Source organism: Mobula birostris, chromosome 13 (assembly GCF_030028105.1).
Source record: "Mobula birostris isolate sMobBir1 chromosome 13, sMobBir1.hap1, whole genome shotgun sequence".
Taxonomy (NCBI): Eukaryota; Metazoa; Chordata; class Chondrichthyes; order Myliobatiformes; family Myliobatidae; genus Mobula; species Mobula birostris.
In genome coordinates, this window is record NC_092382.1 from 13,996,198 (window position 1) to 14,008,401 (window position 12,204).

Here is a 12,204-nt window from a genome sequence, read left to right on the forward strand (position 1 = left end):
CGCGGGTCGAAGTTTTAACCGCTTTGGCCTCAATCTATTTAAAATGCGCATCGGTGACGACCAATGATTTGTGACCGTCCAATGAACCCGCGTAGTCAATGTGTAAACGTCTCCAGGGGCTGGTTGGGCAATGCCATGGGACGGGAGCGTTTACAGGTCGAGACTGCCGGCAGGGGTCGCATGGACGAACAACGTGCTCGATGCCTTCATCAATTTTTGGCCACCAAACTGAATTCCTGGCTCGAGCTTCCATACCTTTTTTATGGAGTAGAAAATTTGCCATTTCAGCTTGCTTTCCTAGTCTTCATGGTCTCCTTTATCTATACAAAATACACTAGTGTCCGAGAATCCATTTTACCTTCTTGAGAATGTTCGGCAAATAATATTCGGGTTGTGTATTTATGGAATGGTGACCTACATCAACAGTGAATTTCAACACCTCTTTTTGGCATCAGATTTGATGAGTGTCCTACTGTCAACACTCGAGGAAAGTGGACGTTAGTCACCATTGACCAGAACGTAGCTTGGTCAAACACATCATGATCAATAAGAAGAGATCAGATGCTGTGGGACGTTTTGGTTTGGATGGAGACCGAGATCGGCAAACTCTGGTCAAGTGTCCTTTCTTTTGGCAAGTAAAACGCAATGAGTCTCGGTGTCAACAGTTAGGAGGCGTCTGGTGAAGTTCAGCGCAACGGTAACATCGGAAAACCCGGAGTATAATTCTTTTGATTCTTAGCTGGGGACACTTTGTTAGCGTCAGTACAATCTGTGGCAGTTGTAGATGATGGAGACGTCACCGCTCTTTGTACTTGGCACTCTTGCGACAAAACTGCATTTTTATCTGCCGCTTGCATGCCATTTGCGATATCAAAAGCTGACTGAAGTGAGAACTCTGATTCTGCCGGTAAGCGACGCTGAATGCGAACATCACGCCGACGACTGAGCGATCTCGTATCATAACTTCTCGAACAGCAACGTAAACACAAAGTTCAGTCAGTTTTCTTAATTCAGCATCAAACGTTGCTGTTGGTTCGTTTTCTAACTGAAAACGAGAGCTGAATCTAACGCGCTGCACAATATCCAATGGTTTAGGATTGTAATGAGATCAAATCTCAGAAGATGCTCTTAAGATTTCAAAGAGAGCAAATCGGGATCATTCAAACTTCGGACGATGTTGTATGTTTCCGGACCGCATAAACTGAGCAAGATAGTAACCTTTTGATTGGGCTCGGTGATGTTTGCCGCGAATAACGAGCCAAACATTTCAATGTAAACCTTCCCATGGTCTGTGAATCATAATATTCCTGAACTTGTCCAATGATGGTCATTGTTCAAATGTGAACACAGATTCCAAGAGAGCGAGTGTCACAGATCCCATCCCCGTCACCACTGTTTGACGTAAGAACTGTAATCGTGTCCAGTGCAGCCAACCTGGTCTGCTTGACTCGTAATCACGCAGAAAAAAAAACATGTTCACACGCACAGAGTTAGTAGGTCAAACGCGAATCGATAGATGGAGAAGTCGGCGACATCGACAGATCCCGTGATGTCACATGACAGACTAATAACGCCCACACAGTGGATAGGACACTCCACTCTCACCTCTATCTCTTCCTCCCTTTTAACCCCATTCTCCCTCCGTCTCCCCATCCCTCTTCCTCTACCGCTGTCTCAGCATTCTCTCCCACCCTTCTCACCCTTCTCTCTCACCTTCCATCTCGCCACATCTACTGTATCTCTCGATCTCTCGCTACCCCCCGCTCTGCCTCTCGGTCTATCCCTCTCTCTACTCTACCGGCCGAGTTCCTCCCAACATCTCCTTCTCCAACCTTTCCCCGATCCCCTCTCTCTATCTCACCGTGAGTGTGGTCACGGTGACTTTGCTGGTAAGCTGTTTCGTGTCGCTGATGGTGTCCTGGGTTCTTGCAAATGGGGATTTCAGTAACCCCTCCAGTTTCCAGCGTCGCAGTCCCGTTGGAAATGAACGGAAAGAGATCTCATTGAGAGTGCAAATGGTGGGAGTGGGTGGGAAGGGATGGAGTCCACGGGGGGTGCGGATGATGGTAGTGAATGAGAAGGGGTGCGATCCCATTGGGAGTTCGAGTTCGGACAATCCTTCCGCTCCCCTCTCATTCTCCCTGTGATGACAGGTTGCAGCTGGTCACCACACCGTGGGAGAAGAGATTTCCCTTGAATTTCATGGAATCATAAAACTCTACAGTACGTTACAGGCCCTTCGGCCCGCAGTGTTGTGCCGACCATGTAACCTACTCCAGAAACTGCCATGAATTACTCTCCCGCATCGCCCTCTATTTTTCTAGGCTCCATGTACTATCTAACATCTATGTAATATCTAAGAGTTTCTTAAAAGACCCTATTGTATCCGCCTCTACCACTGTCGCTGGCAGTGCATTCAACACACACACCACTTAGCTCTGACATCTGCTCTGTACCTTGTTTCAAACAAGTTAAAACTCTGCCCCCTCGTGTTCAGCCGGTTCGGCGGGAGGAGCGAGTGCAGCGTTCCGTGCGTGCGCAGCCCTTCGGAGAAAAATGATATCGTATCCGTGAAAAAGAGGCCGTGGACAATTCTGATTTGATGGAGAGGGACGTGAAAGTACAGAGGAACACCTGGAGACATTTCTGAAACGCCGGTTCGCTGCTGTCGTTACTGCGCGATCGTGAATCTTCCGGAGGGAAGGCCTCAAAATCCCCGGCTTTGCCTGCTGTTGGCGACCGAGATTGAGGTCGAATCGCTCGGATAGAGATGATACTCGGTACTCGGTGTCGGAGAGCTAATCGGAGGTTCGAAGTTTTCGGACGACTCGGAGTGGGACAGTGGTCGGGCATGGCAGTGAGAGTTTTTCTTCCTTCTCCCGTCTGCGTGAGATGTGGGACAATTGAGAGACTTTAAACTTTTTACTGTGCTCATGGACTTTTCTTCATCAAGTTATGGTATTGTTGCACTGTTGTAACTATATGTTACAATTATGTGATTTTGTTAGATTTTTCAGTCTTGTGTTTTGTGATGTCAGACCGGAGGAAATATTGTATCATTTCTTAATGCATGCATTACTAAATGGCAATAAAAGAGGACTGCGTGTCTTCATAATCTAAATCTAAAGCGCTAGGAACAAGCCTGTGGCTATTCACACGACCAATGTCTCTCATCATCCTACACATCTGCATGAATTTCCTGCATGATTTTCTCCAGGCTGAATAAAACGATGTGTATTTGAAGTTCTTCAGTGCTGTGAAATAATTTAGCTAAACTCCTTCTTCGCTGCTCTTTTCAACGTTTTCGGTCATTTTCACTAATGTCAAAGGACTCCAGACAGAGATGTGGTCTAGAGTTTATGAGGAGAAGGAGGAATCTGACCAGCAGGATGTGTCTACAAATGAAAGATCAGAAACATTTGGAAACTGATTGACTGAAAAAAAGTGGTTAATTTCTGCAAAATACTGGAGGAAATCAACAGATCAGGCTGCAAATGTGGAGAGGAATAAATAAACAACATTTATGCTGAGCCCCTTTAGCATGTCTAGACTGTGTACTCCTCTGCTTAGTTGCTGTCTGAACTGCAGAGTTCCTCCAGCATTTTGTATGTCTGTGTCTCTGTACTGTATTTCCAGCAACTGCAGAATCTCTTGTGTTTTATATCTACACTTGTAAGAGGATTGTTCTTTGGCATTAGATACACGTTGATATTGAGTATATTGTTTATGGGAACCGCTTTCTGCGTTAAAACAGCTGCTGAATTTTCTATGCACACAAAAAAAACTGAGCTACGGACATGGAACTGGTGCTTCCAGAAACTTTTAATGGCACCGTGATTACCCATAAATCCTTGCGTTACAAATTTCGCCGTTGCCTAAGCACCGATCAAATGCGCAGGCGTCAACTTTGTGAAGTTTCCGAATATCACGCATGCGCGTAGTACACAGGGCCTTAGAAGAGCGGCGGGAGTAAGAGCGAGTCTCCGGGGGTAAGAGAGAAGGGAGAGAGGGGGCAGGGGAGCGGGGAGAAGGGGGAAGGGGGAAGGGAGAAGGGGGAAGGGGGAAGGGGGAAGGGAGAAGGGGGAAGGGGGGGTTGGGGATGTTCAAAACCGACTTTGGGACTATTACTGTGACTCCGGACACCGTGAGCCGCAATCCCGGGACAGTCCTGCTCTCTTCCCTCTCTCTCAGCCCCACCATCCGTACACGGGCCCCGGGGAGCTTCCGGCTGATGAGGGAATGGGAACCGATGGATCTCTCAGACAGAGCTGAGCTCCAGCTGTCTAAATGCAAGGATTGGGAACTCGGAGAAAGGGAACAAAATCTTTTCCATCAGCTGTTGTGAAAATCACCTTTGATCTGCCTCCAATCACAACCAAGAGAAAATCTGCAGAGAGGGCACAGTTTTAAGGTGCTTGGAAGTAGGTACGAAGGAGATGTCAGGGGTGTTGTCTTCTTTATACGTACCGTGGGTTACTGATAACAAACCATATTCTGGCAAAATTGAACTTTTATTTAACAGCAACAAAACCACGTTTTACACTGCCCTGCTTCTCGATCATTCTTCATTTCTGCTTATGCTCAGAACTCTGTCCAGTCACGTCCTGACACGTGATATCACCTCAAGGGGTGAGTTTTTTTTTACACAGAGTGGTGAGTGCGTGGAATGGGCTGCCAGCGACTGTGATGAAGCCGGATACAATAGGGTCTTTTAAGAGGCTCCTGGATAGGTACATGGCGCCTAGAAAAATAGAGGGCTACGGGGAACTCTAGGAAATTTCTAAAGTAAGTACTGTTCGGCACAGCATTGTGGGCCGAAGGGCCTGTATTGTGCTGAATTGTATTGTGTTGTATAAATGGGGAAGTCACTTACCCATGACCTCTGGTTGTCGTCCCACCCAACATCAGTGTACACTTCCAACAAATCCTCAAAGCAATGTATAATTTCCTTGTTTATGTTTAGAGCCTATATTATTTGTGTAAAATGATGAGGGGCATTGTTTGTGTGGATAGCCAGAGGCTTTTCCCAGGGCTGAAATGGCTAACAAGAGGGGCGTAGCTTTAATCTGCTTGGAACTAGGTACCGAGGGGATGTCAGGGGTAAGTTTTTTTACACAGAGAGTGATGGGTGTGTGGAATGCACTGCCAGCAGTGGCGGTAAAGGCAGATACAATAGGGTCTTTTAACAGCCTCCTAGATAGGTACATGGAGCTCAGTAAAATAGAGGTCTATGTGCTAGGGAAATTCCAGGCAGTTTCTAGAGTAAGTTTCATGGTTGGCACAACATTGTGGGCTGAATGGCCTGGAATATGTGTAGATTTCTATGTTCTATGTTGAAAAGCGAAATAACTTTGGCTATCCTACAATCCTCTCATAACTCCCCCGTCACTAAAGATGATATAATTATCTCCGCAAGGGCCCGGACAATTTCTGCACTTGCCTCCCGTAGGGTCCGAGGGAGCACCTTGTCATGCCCTGGAGATTTATCCACCCTAGTCTGCCTCAGGATAGCAAACATCTCCTCTTCTTCAATCTGTACAGGGTCCACGGTTTTAGTGTCACTTTTCCACACTCTCATTGACACTCTGTCCATCTCCTGAGTAAATAGAGATGAAAAAAATATTTAAGATCTCCCCCATCTGCTTTGGTTCCACACATGGATTGCCATTCAACTTTGTGCCTTGCAGTCCTTTTGTTCTTAAGCTATCTCCAGAATCCCTGAGGATTGTCCTTTATCTCTTCTGTGAGGGGAATCTCATGCTTTCCGTTAGCCATCCTGATTTATTTCTTACATGTTCTCTTGCATTTCTTATACTCCATAAGAACCTGCCTGCCTATCCCTGTTGTGCAACTCCATTTTGTGCTTCACCAGGGTCTCAATATCTCTTGAAAACCAAGGTTCCCTGCAGTTTCTATCTTTACCTTTTATTCTGACAAGCACATACCCACTTTGTACTTTCAAAATGTTTGGTTTGAAGGCCTCAATTCACCAAGCACCTTTGCCATAAAGCAGCCCATCCCAGTCCACAGCTGCCAGATCCTAGTGTCATAATTCCAGTGTTGTTCTGTACCCTGAACACATCCGCCTTTCCTATGCTGCTCCTTGTATTGAAATATACAGGGCTCAGCATATTCACTGCACCATGCTCAATGTTTTTAATTCCTGACTTTGTCTGAGGTCTGAACAACAACTATCTCCACAAACTCTCCACTCTCTGTTCTGTTGTTCAGGCTCCCATTCCCCCTGCAACTTTAGTTTAACCCGCCCCCACCACCACCCCACACCATGCAGCTCCATCACCCCTTTGGCTTTCATCTCCGAGATCAATAAAAAGGAGGTGCATTCCAGGTACAGGCAGGTAGGAGCAAATGGGGTACTTGTGAGATACAGGAAATTCAAGTGAACACTTATGAAAGAAATAAAAGAAAGCATAAGGTTGCCTCAGCAGACAAGGTGAAGGAGAATGCTCAGGGATTCTGCAAGTATGTTAAGAATGAAAAGATTGCAAGGGAAAAAAATTAATCCTCTGCAAGATCAGAACAGTAATCCGTATGAGGAGACAAAATAGATGTGGGAGATTTTTTTCTGCATCTGTATTTACACAGGAGATGGACACAGAGTCTATAGAAGTGAGGCAAAGCACCATCAACTTCATGGACCCTGTACAGATTACAGAGGTGGAGGTGTTTGCTGTCTTAAGGCAAATTAGCGTGGATCAATCCCCAGGGCCTGACAAGTTGTTCCCTGGGACTCTGCGGCAGACAAGTGCAGAAATTGTCGGGGCCCAAGCACAGATAGTTAAGTAACCCTTAGTGACAGGTGAAGTACTGGAGGATTGGAGGACAGACAATGTTGTTCCGCTGTTCAAGAAAGGCTCTAAAGTAAACTAAGAGATTGTACATTGGTGAGCTTGACATCAGTTGTGGGAAAGGTATTGGAACGTGTGTGCAGGAACTAGATATATACTGTAAGTACTCGGATAGATGTGGACTGATTAAGGATAGGCAGCATGGCTTTGTGCATGGTAGGTCATGTCTAACAATCTTACAGAGCCTCTCGAGGAAATTATCAGGAAAGTGGATGTTGTCTACGTGGACTTTTGCAAAGCACTTGACAAAGTCTCATATGGGAGATTGGTCAAGAAGGTTTAGTCACTCAGAATTCAAGATGAGACAGTAATTTGGGTGAGTCACTGTATTTGGGAGAAGCCAGTGTGTGGTAGCAGACGGTTGCCTCTCTGACCGGAGGCCTGTGACTAGTGGTGTGCCACAGGGATTAGTGCTGTATCTGTTATTGTTTGCCATCTATATCAATAATCTGGATGATAGTGTGGTTAACTGGATCAGCAAATTTGTGGCTGACGCCAAGATTGGTCGTGTAGTGAACAGCGAGGAAGCGTATCAAGGTTTGCAGTGTGATCTGGACCAACTGGGAAAATGGTTTGAGAAATGGAAAATGTAATTTAATGCAGACAAGTGTGAGGTGTTGTACTTTGGTATGATCTACCAAGGGAGGTCCTTCACCGTGACTGGTCGGGCACAGTGGAGTGTTGTAGAAGAAAGGGACCTGGAAGTACAAGTCCTTAATTCACTGAAAGTGGTGTCACAGTTAGATAGGGACGGAAAGCAAGATTTCAGCCCTTTGGCCTTCATGAACCAAAGTACTGAAAATGATAGATATTTTATACTTCATACTTTATTGTTGCCAAACAATTTGTACGAGAACGTACAATCATCACAGCGATATTTGATTCTGCACTTCACACTCCCTGGATTACAAATATTAAATATTAAAATATTAAAAGTAGTTAAAATTAGTCAATATTAAAAATTTAAATTATAAATCATAAATAGAAAATAGAAAAATGGGAAGTAAGGTAGTGGAAAAAAACCGAGAGGCAGGTCCGGATATTTGGAGGGTACGGCCCTGATCCGGGTCAGGATCCGTTCAGCAGTCTTATCACAGTTGGAAAGAAGCTGTTCCCAAATCTGGCCGTACCAGTCTTCAAGTTCCTGAACCTTCTCCCGGAGGGAAGAGGGACGAAAAGTGTGTTTGCTGGGTGGGTTGTGTCCTTGATTATCCTGGCAGCACTGCTCCGACAGCGTGCGGTGTAATGTAAGTCCACGGACGGAAGATTGGTTTGTGTGATGTGCTGCGCCGTGTTCACGATCTTCTGCAGCTTCTTTCGGTCTTATGGATGTTATGTTGACTTGTAGAAGATATTGGTGAGGCCTAATTTGGAGTCTTGTTTGCAGTTGTGGTCACCTACCTACAGGAAAGATGTAAAAGAGGTTGAAAGAGTTCTGCAAAAATTCACAAGGATGTTGCCAGGTCTGGAGGACTTGGGTTATAAGGAATGATTGAACAGATCAGGACTTTATTCCTTGGAATGTGGAAGATTGAGCAAAGATTTAATTGTGATAGACGGGCATAGATGGGGTAAATGCAAGCTGGCTTTCTCCACTGAGATGGTGTGGGACTACAACCAGAGGCCATGGGTTAAGGGTGAAAAGTGAAACGTTAAGGGGAACATGAGGGGTAACTTCTTCACACAGATGGTCATCTGGGTGTGGAATGAGCAGCCAGAACAAGTGGTGCATGCGAGCTCAATTTCAACATTTAAGAGGTTTCTCTCGGTACCTGGATGGTAGGGGTATGGGAGTGGGTGGTTTAAATAGTTCAGCACAAACCAGATGGCCCAAAGGGCCTGTTTCTGTGTTGTAATTTTCTGTGACTGTGACAAGAACCTGAAATAATACAAAAATTCACTTTAAGTCCTTTTAACAGCTGTGCAGACCAACCATTCATCTCAGCAGGAATTTTTTTATATGGCGTTAAAACTGTGGCACTTCAAGTTAATAATACATAAAAGAAAATCCTCGCTACACGTCAAGAAAGACTATTTGCGTGAGACTGTTTCAGCTACTGTGGGGCCAGGCACCCATGCTGCTCAGCAGGAACAGGGAATAATACCAATGGAGAGAGTCAAACTGAGCCAGGTCACAGATTGGAGATGGCAGAAATGCCCCATTCTTATAGAGACAGGAAGAGCATCTGAGAATTTGATGGTCATTCCAGATACCAGCACTGTGCCCAGTTAGAAGATGATTTCTCTCTCCAACTTGGGTTGAACCTCACTGTAATAGTGTGATGCGAGAATACACTTTGACAACTCAAGTGATCTGATCTGAAATATTGTCCGACACCCGTTGATTCATTTTGTAAATCTTTTTACAGGTTAAAAATGACAAGGAATCTGTCTACGGGAATCTCGAACACAACACACCAGTTTTGCTGTATCTGTCCAGATATTTGAGAAGTGGAGCAAGGGATTCACTCGATCATCCTTCCTGCTCAGACTGTGGGGAGGGATTCACTCAGTCATTTCAACTGAAGATATATCAGCAAGTTCACACTGGACAAGGTCATTCATTTGTTCTGTGGGTGAGAAGGCAATTCAGTTGGTCATCCCACCTGTAGACACACCAGTCAGTTCACCCTGGGCAGAAATTTGGTCATCTGCTGAATTTGTGGGGAAGGATTCACTCGGTCATCTGACCTAATGGCTCACCAGCGAGATCACACCGGGGAGCGGCCGTTCACCTGCTCAGACTGTGGGAAGGGATTCATTAACTCATCTGACCTACTGAGACACCAGTCAGTTCACACTGGGGAGCGGCTGTTCACCTGCTCAGTCTGTGGGAAGGGATTCACTTGCTCATCCCTACTGAAGGTGCATCAGCGAGTTCACACTGGGGAGAGGCCGTTCACCTGCTCAGTCTGTGGGAAGGGATTCACTTCGTCATGTGTTCTGCACAGACACCAGCGAGTTCACATTGGGGAGAGGCCGTTCACCTGCTCAGTGTGTGGGAAGGGATTCTTTCGATCATTCGATCTACAAGCACACTGGTCTTTTCACACTGGGGAGAGGCCGTTCATCTGCTCCGACTGCGGGAAGGCATTCACTTGCTCATCCCACCTGAAGGTTCATCAGCGAGTTCACACTGGGGAGAGGCCGTTCACCTGCTCAGACTGTGGGAAGGGATTCACTTCGTCATCCCAACTGAAGGTACATCAGCGAGTTCACACTGGGGAGAGGCCGTTCACCTGCTCAGACTGTGGGGAGGGATTCACTGTGTCATCTCAACTGAAGGTACATCAGCGAGTTCACACTGGGGAGAGGCCGTTCACCTGCTCAGACTGTGGGAAGGGATTCACTTCGTCACTTGTCCTACAGAGACATCAGCGAGTTCACACTGGGGAGAGGCCGTTCACCTGCTCAGACTGCGGGAAGAGATTCCGTTGCTCATCTCAACTGAAGGTACATCAGCGAGTTCACACTGGAGAGAGGCCATTCACCTGCTCAGACTGTGGGAAGGGATTCACTTCGTCATGTGTCCTACTCAGACACCAGCGAGTTCACACTGGGGAGAGGCCGTTCACCTGCTCAGTGTGTGGGAAGGGATTCATTCGATCATCTCACCTGCAATCACACTGCTCTATTCACACTGGGGACAGGCCGTTCACCTGCTCTGACTGCGGGAAGGCATTCACTTGCTCATCCCACCTGAAGGTTCATCAGCGAGTTCACACTGGAGAGTGGCCCTTCTCCTGCTCAGACTGTGGGAAGGGATTCACTTGGTCATCCCAAGTGAAGGTACATCAGCGGGTTCACACTGGGGAGAGGCCGTTCACCTGCTCAGTGTGTGGGAAGGGATTCACTCGGTCATCGAACCTACAGAAACACCAGCGAGCTCACACTGGGTAGAGACTGATCACCTGCTCAGACTTCGGTAAGAGATTCTCTCAACCATCTCCACTGAATGTGCATCATTGAGTTCACACTGGGTAGAGGCCGATCACATGCTCAAACTTCGGTAAGAGATTCTCTCAGCCATCTCTGCCGAATGTGCATCATTGAGTTCACACCAGGGAGAGGTCGTTCACCTGCTGTGAATGTGGGAAGCGATTCACTCAGTATTCTAACCTTATGTAATTCTCACTTTGGCTAGCAGCTTAATATAGGGGGTGATAGCCCCCCAGCCCGGCCAAACTTAAGAAATCTTGTTTGGGTGGAAGCTGCTTGATGTGTCCCCTGTTACATATCAGTACCCCGAAATAATAAATGGTACATAATATGCGATTAAACGATTAGGCTTTATAGTTCTTTCTTTGACTATAGGGCTAGTAAAGAAAAAATAAAGAAGAAAAAGGGCCCACTCTCTCCATTCATGTCTTCTCATCTCTCCCCGGTAAAACACCGCAAAAATTCCTCTTCCTGACGAACAAAAAAGAACATTTCTGTCATTAGATAGCCCTGCATTCAAAAACCCTGTTGTCTCTAGTCGTAACCTAAACATTGCTGTTACAGAGAGAACATTACCTCAGCAGTGAAACATTGCACAGAGGCCGTTACATTAGCTGTGAAACCTTACAGCATGTTATTTGTGACACACTGCCGGGTTCACACTGGGGAGAAAGTTTCAGTAAGCTGCATGCTCGATATTTGTCCGTCACCGTTGCTGAATGCAATTTCGAGAGTGACTGTCAGTGCTGAACTCTGCAATTATTACTGCTGCTCACCACACCCAGTTCTGCACCCTGGTCACTGGGCATGGGAGGAGTTTCTTCTGCTGCACATTCACCTTTAATGGGACTGGAGTTTAACGTGGACTGGAGTGGAGAGCGGCCAGTAAAGGAGTGGAGCTTTGAGGCTTTGGCTCAAGAGATTTTGGCAGTTGGGTTGTGCAATCAAGTCAATCAAGATTTGAACAGCTCAGACCCAGCAGAAAGCAGCTGATTGGGCAATTGAAAATTGAGAAGCTCAACAAACAAGTGAAAAGAGGGGCAGCTCAAGCCAGTGAGTGAGTGGGCCAGTGAAGGAGTGGAGCTTTGAGGCTTTGGCTCGAGAAGTTTCGGCGAGCAAAGGCAGAGGACGAGCTTGCTCCCAGTAAGGTAAGGCTGGGTATGTTTCTTTAATTATTTTGATTAACTTAGGAGTTGGTAATGGAGGCAGTAGATAGGGCAATCCAGTGCTCCGATTGTAGAATGTGGGAAGTCAGGGACAGCACAATTGTCCCTGATGACTAAACCTCAGGGATCTGTACTGGGTCCAATGTTGTTTGTCATATATATTAATTATCTGGATGATGGGGTGGTAAATTGGATTAGTAAGTATGCAGATGATACTAAGATAGGTGGAG

At 46.3% G+C, this 12,204-nt stretch overlaps 1 protein-coding gene across 1 annotated transcript; it reads left to right on the forward strand.

Moving 5' to 3' along the window:
* The first annotated feature begins 4,099 nt into the window (after positions 1 to 4,099).
* LOC140207818 (uncharacterized) lies at positions 4,100 to 11,473 on the forward strand. The gene is made up of 2 exons (XM_072276379.1): positions 4,100 to 4,144; positions 9,660 to 11,473. Exons 1-2 carry the CDS (start codon positions 4,100 to 4,102, stop codon positions 10,767 to 10,769), a joined length of 1,155 nt encoding a protein of 384 aa, XP_072132480.1. The 3' UTR covers positions 10,770 to 11,473.
* The last annotated feature ends 731 nt before the right edge of the window (positions 11,474 to 12,204 follow it).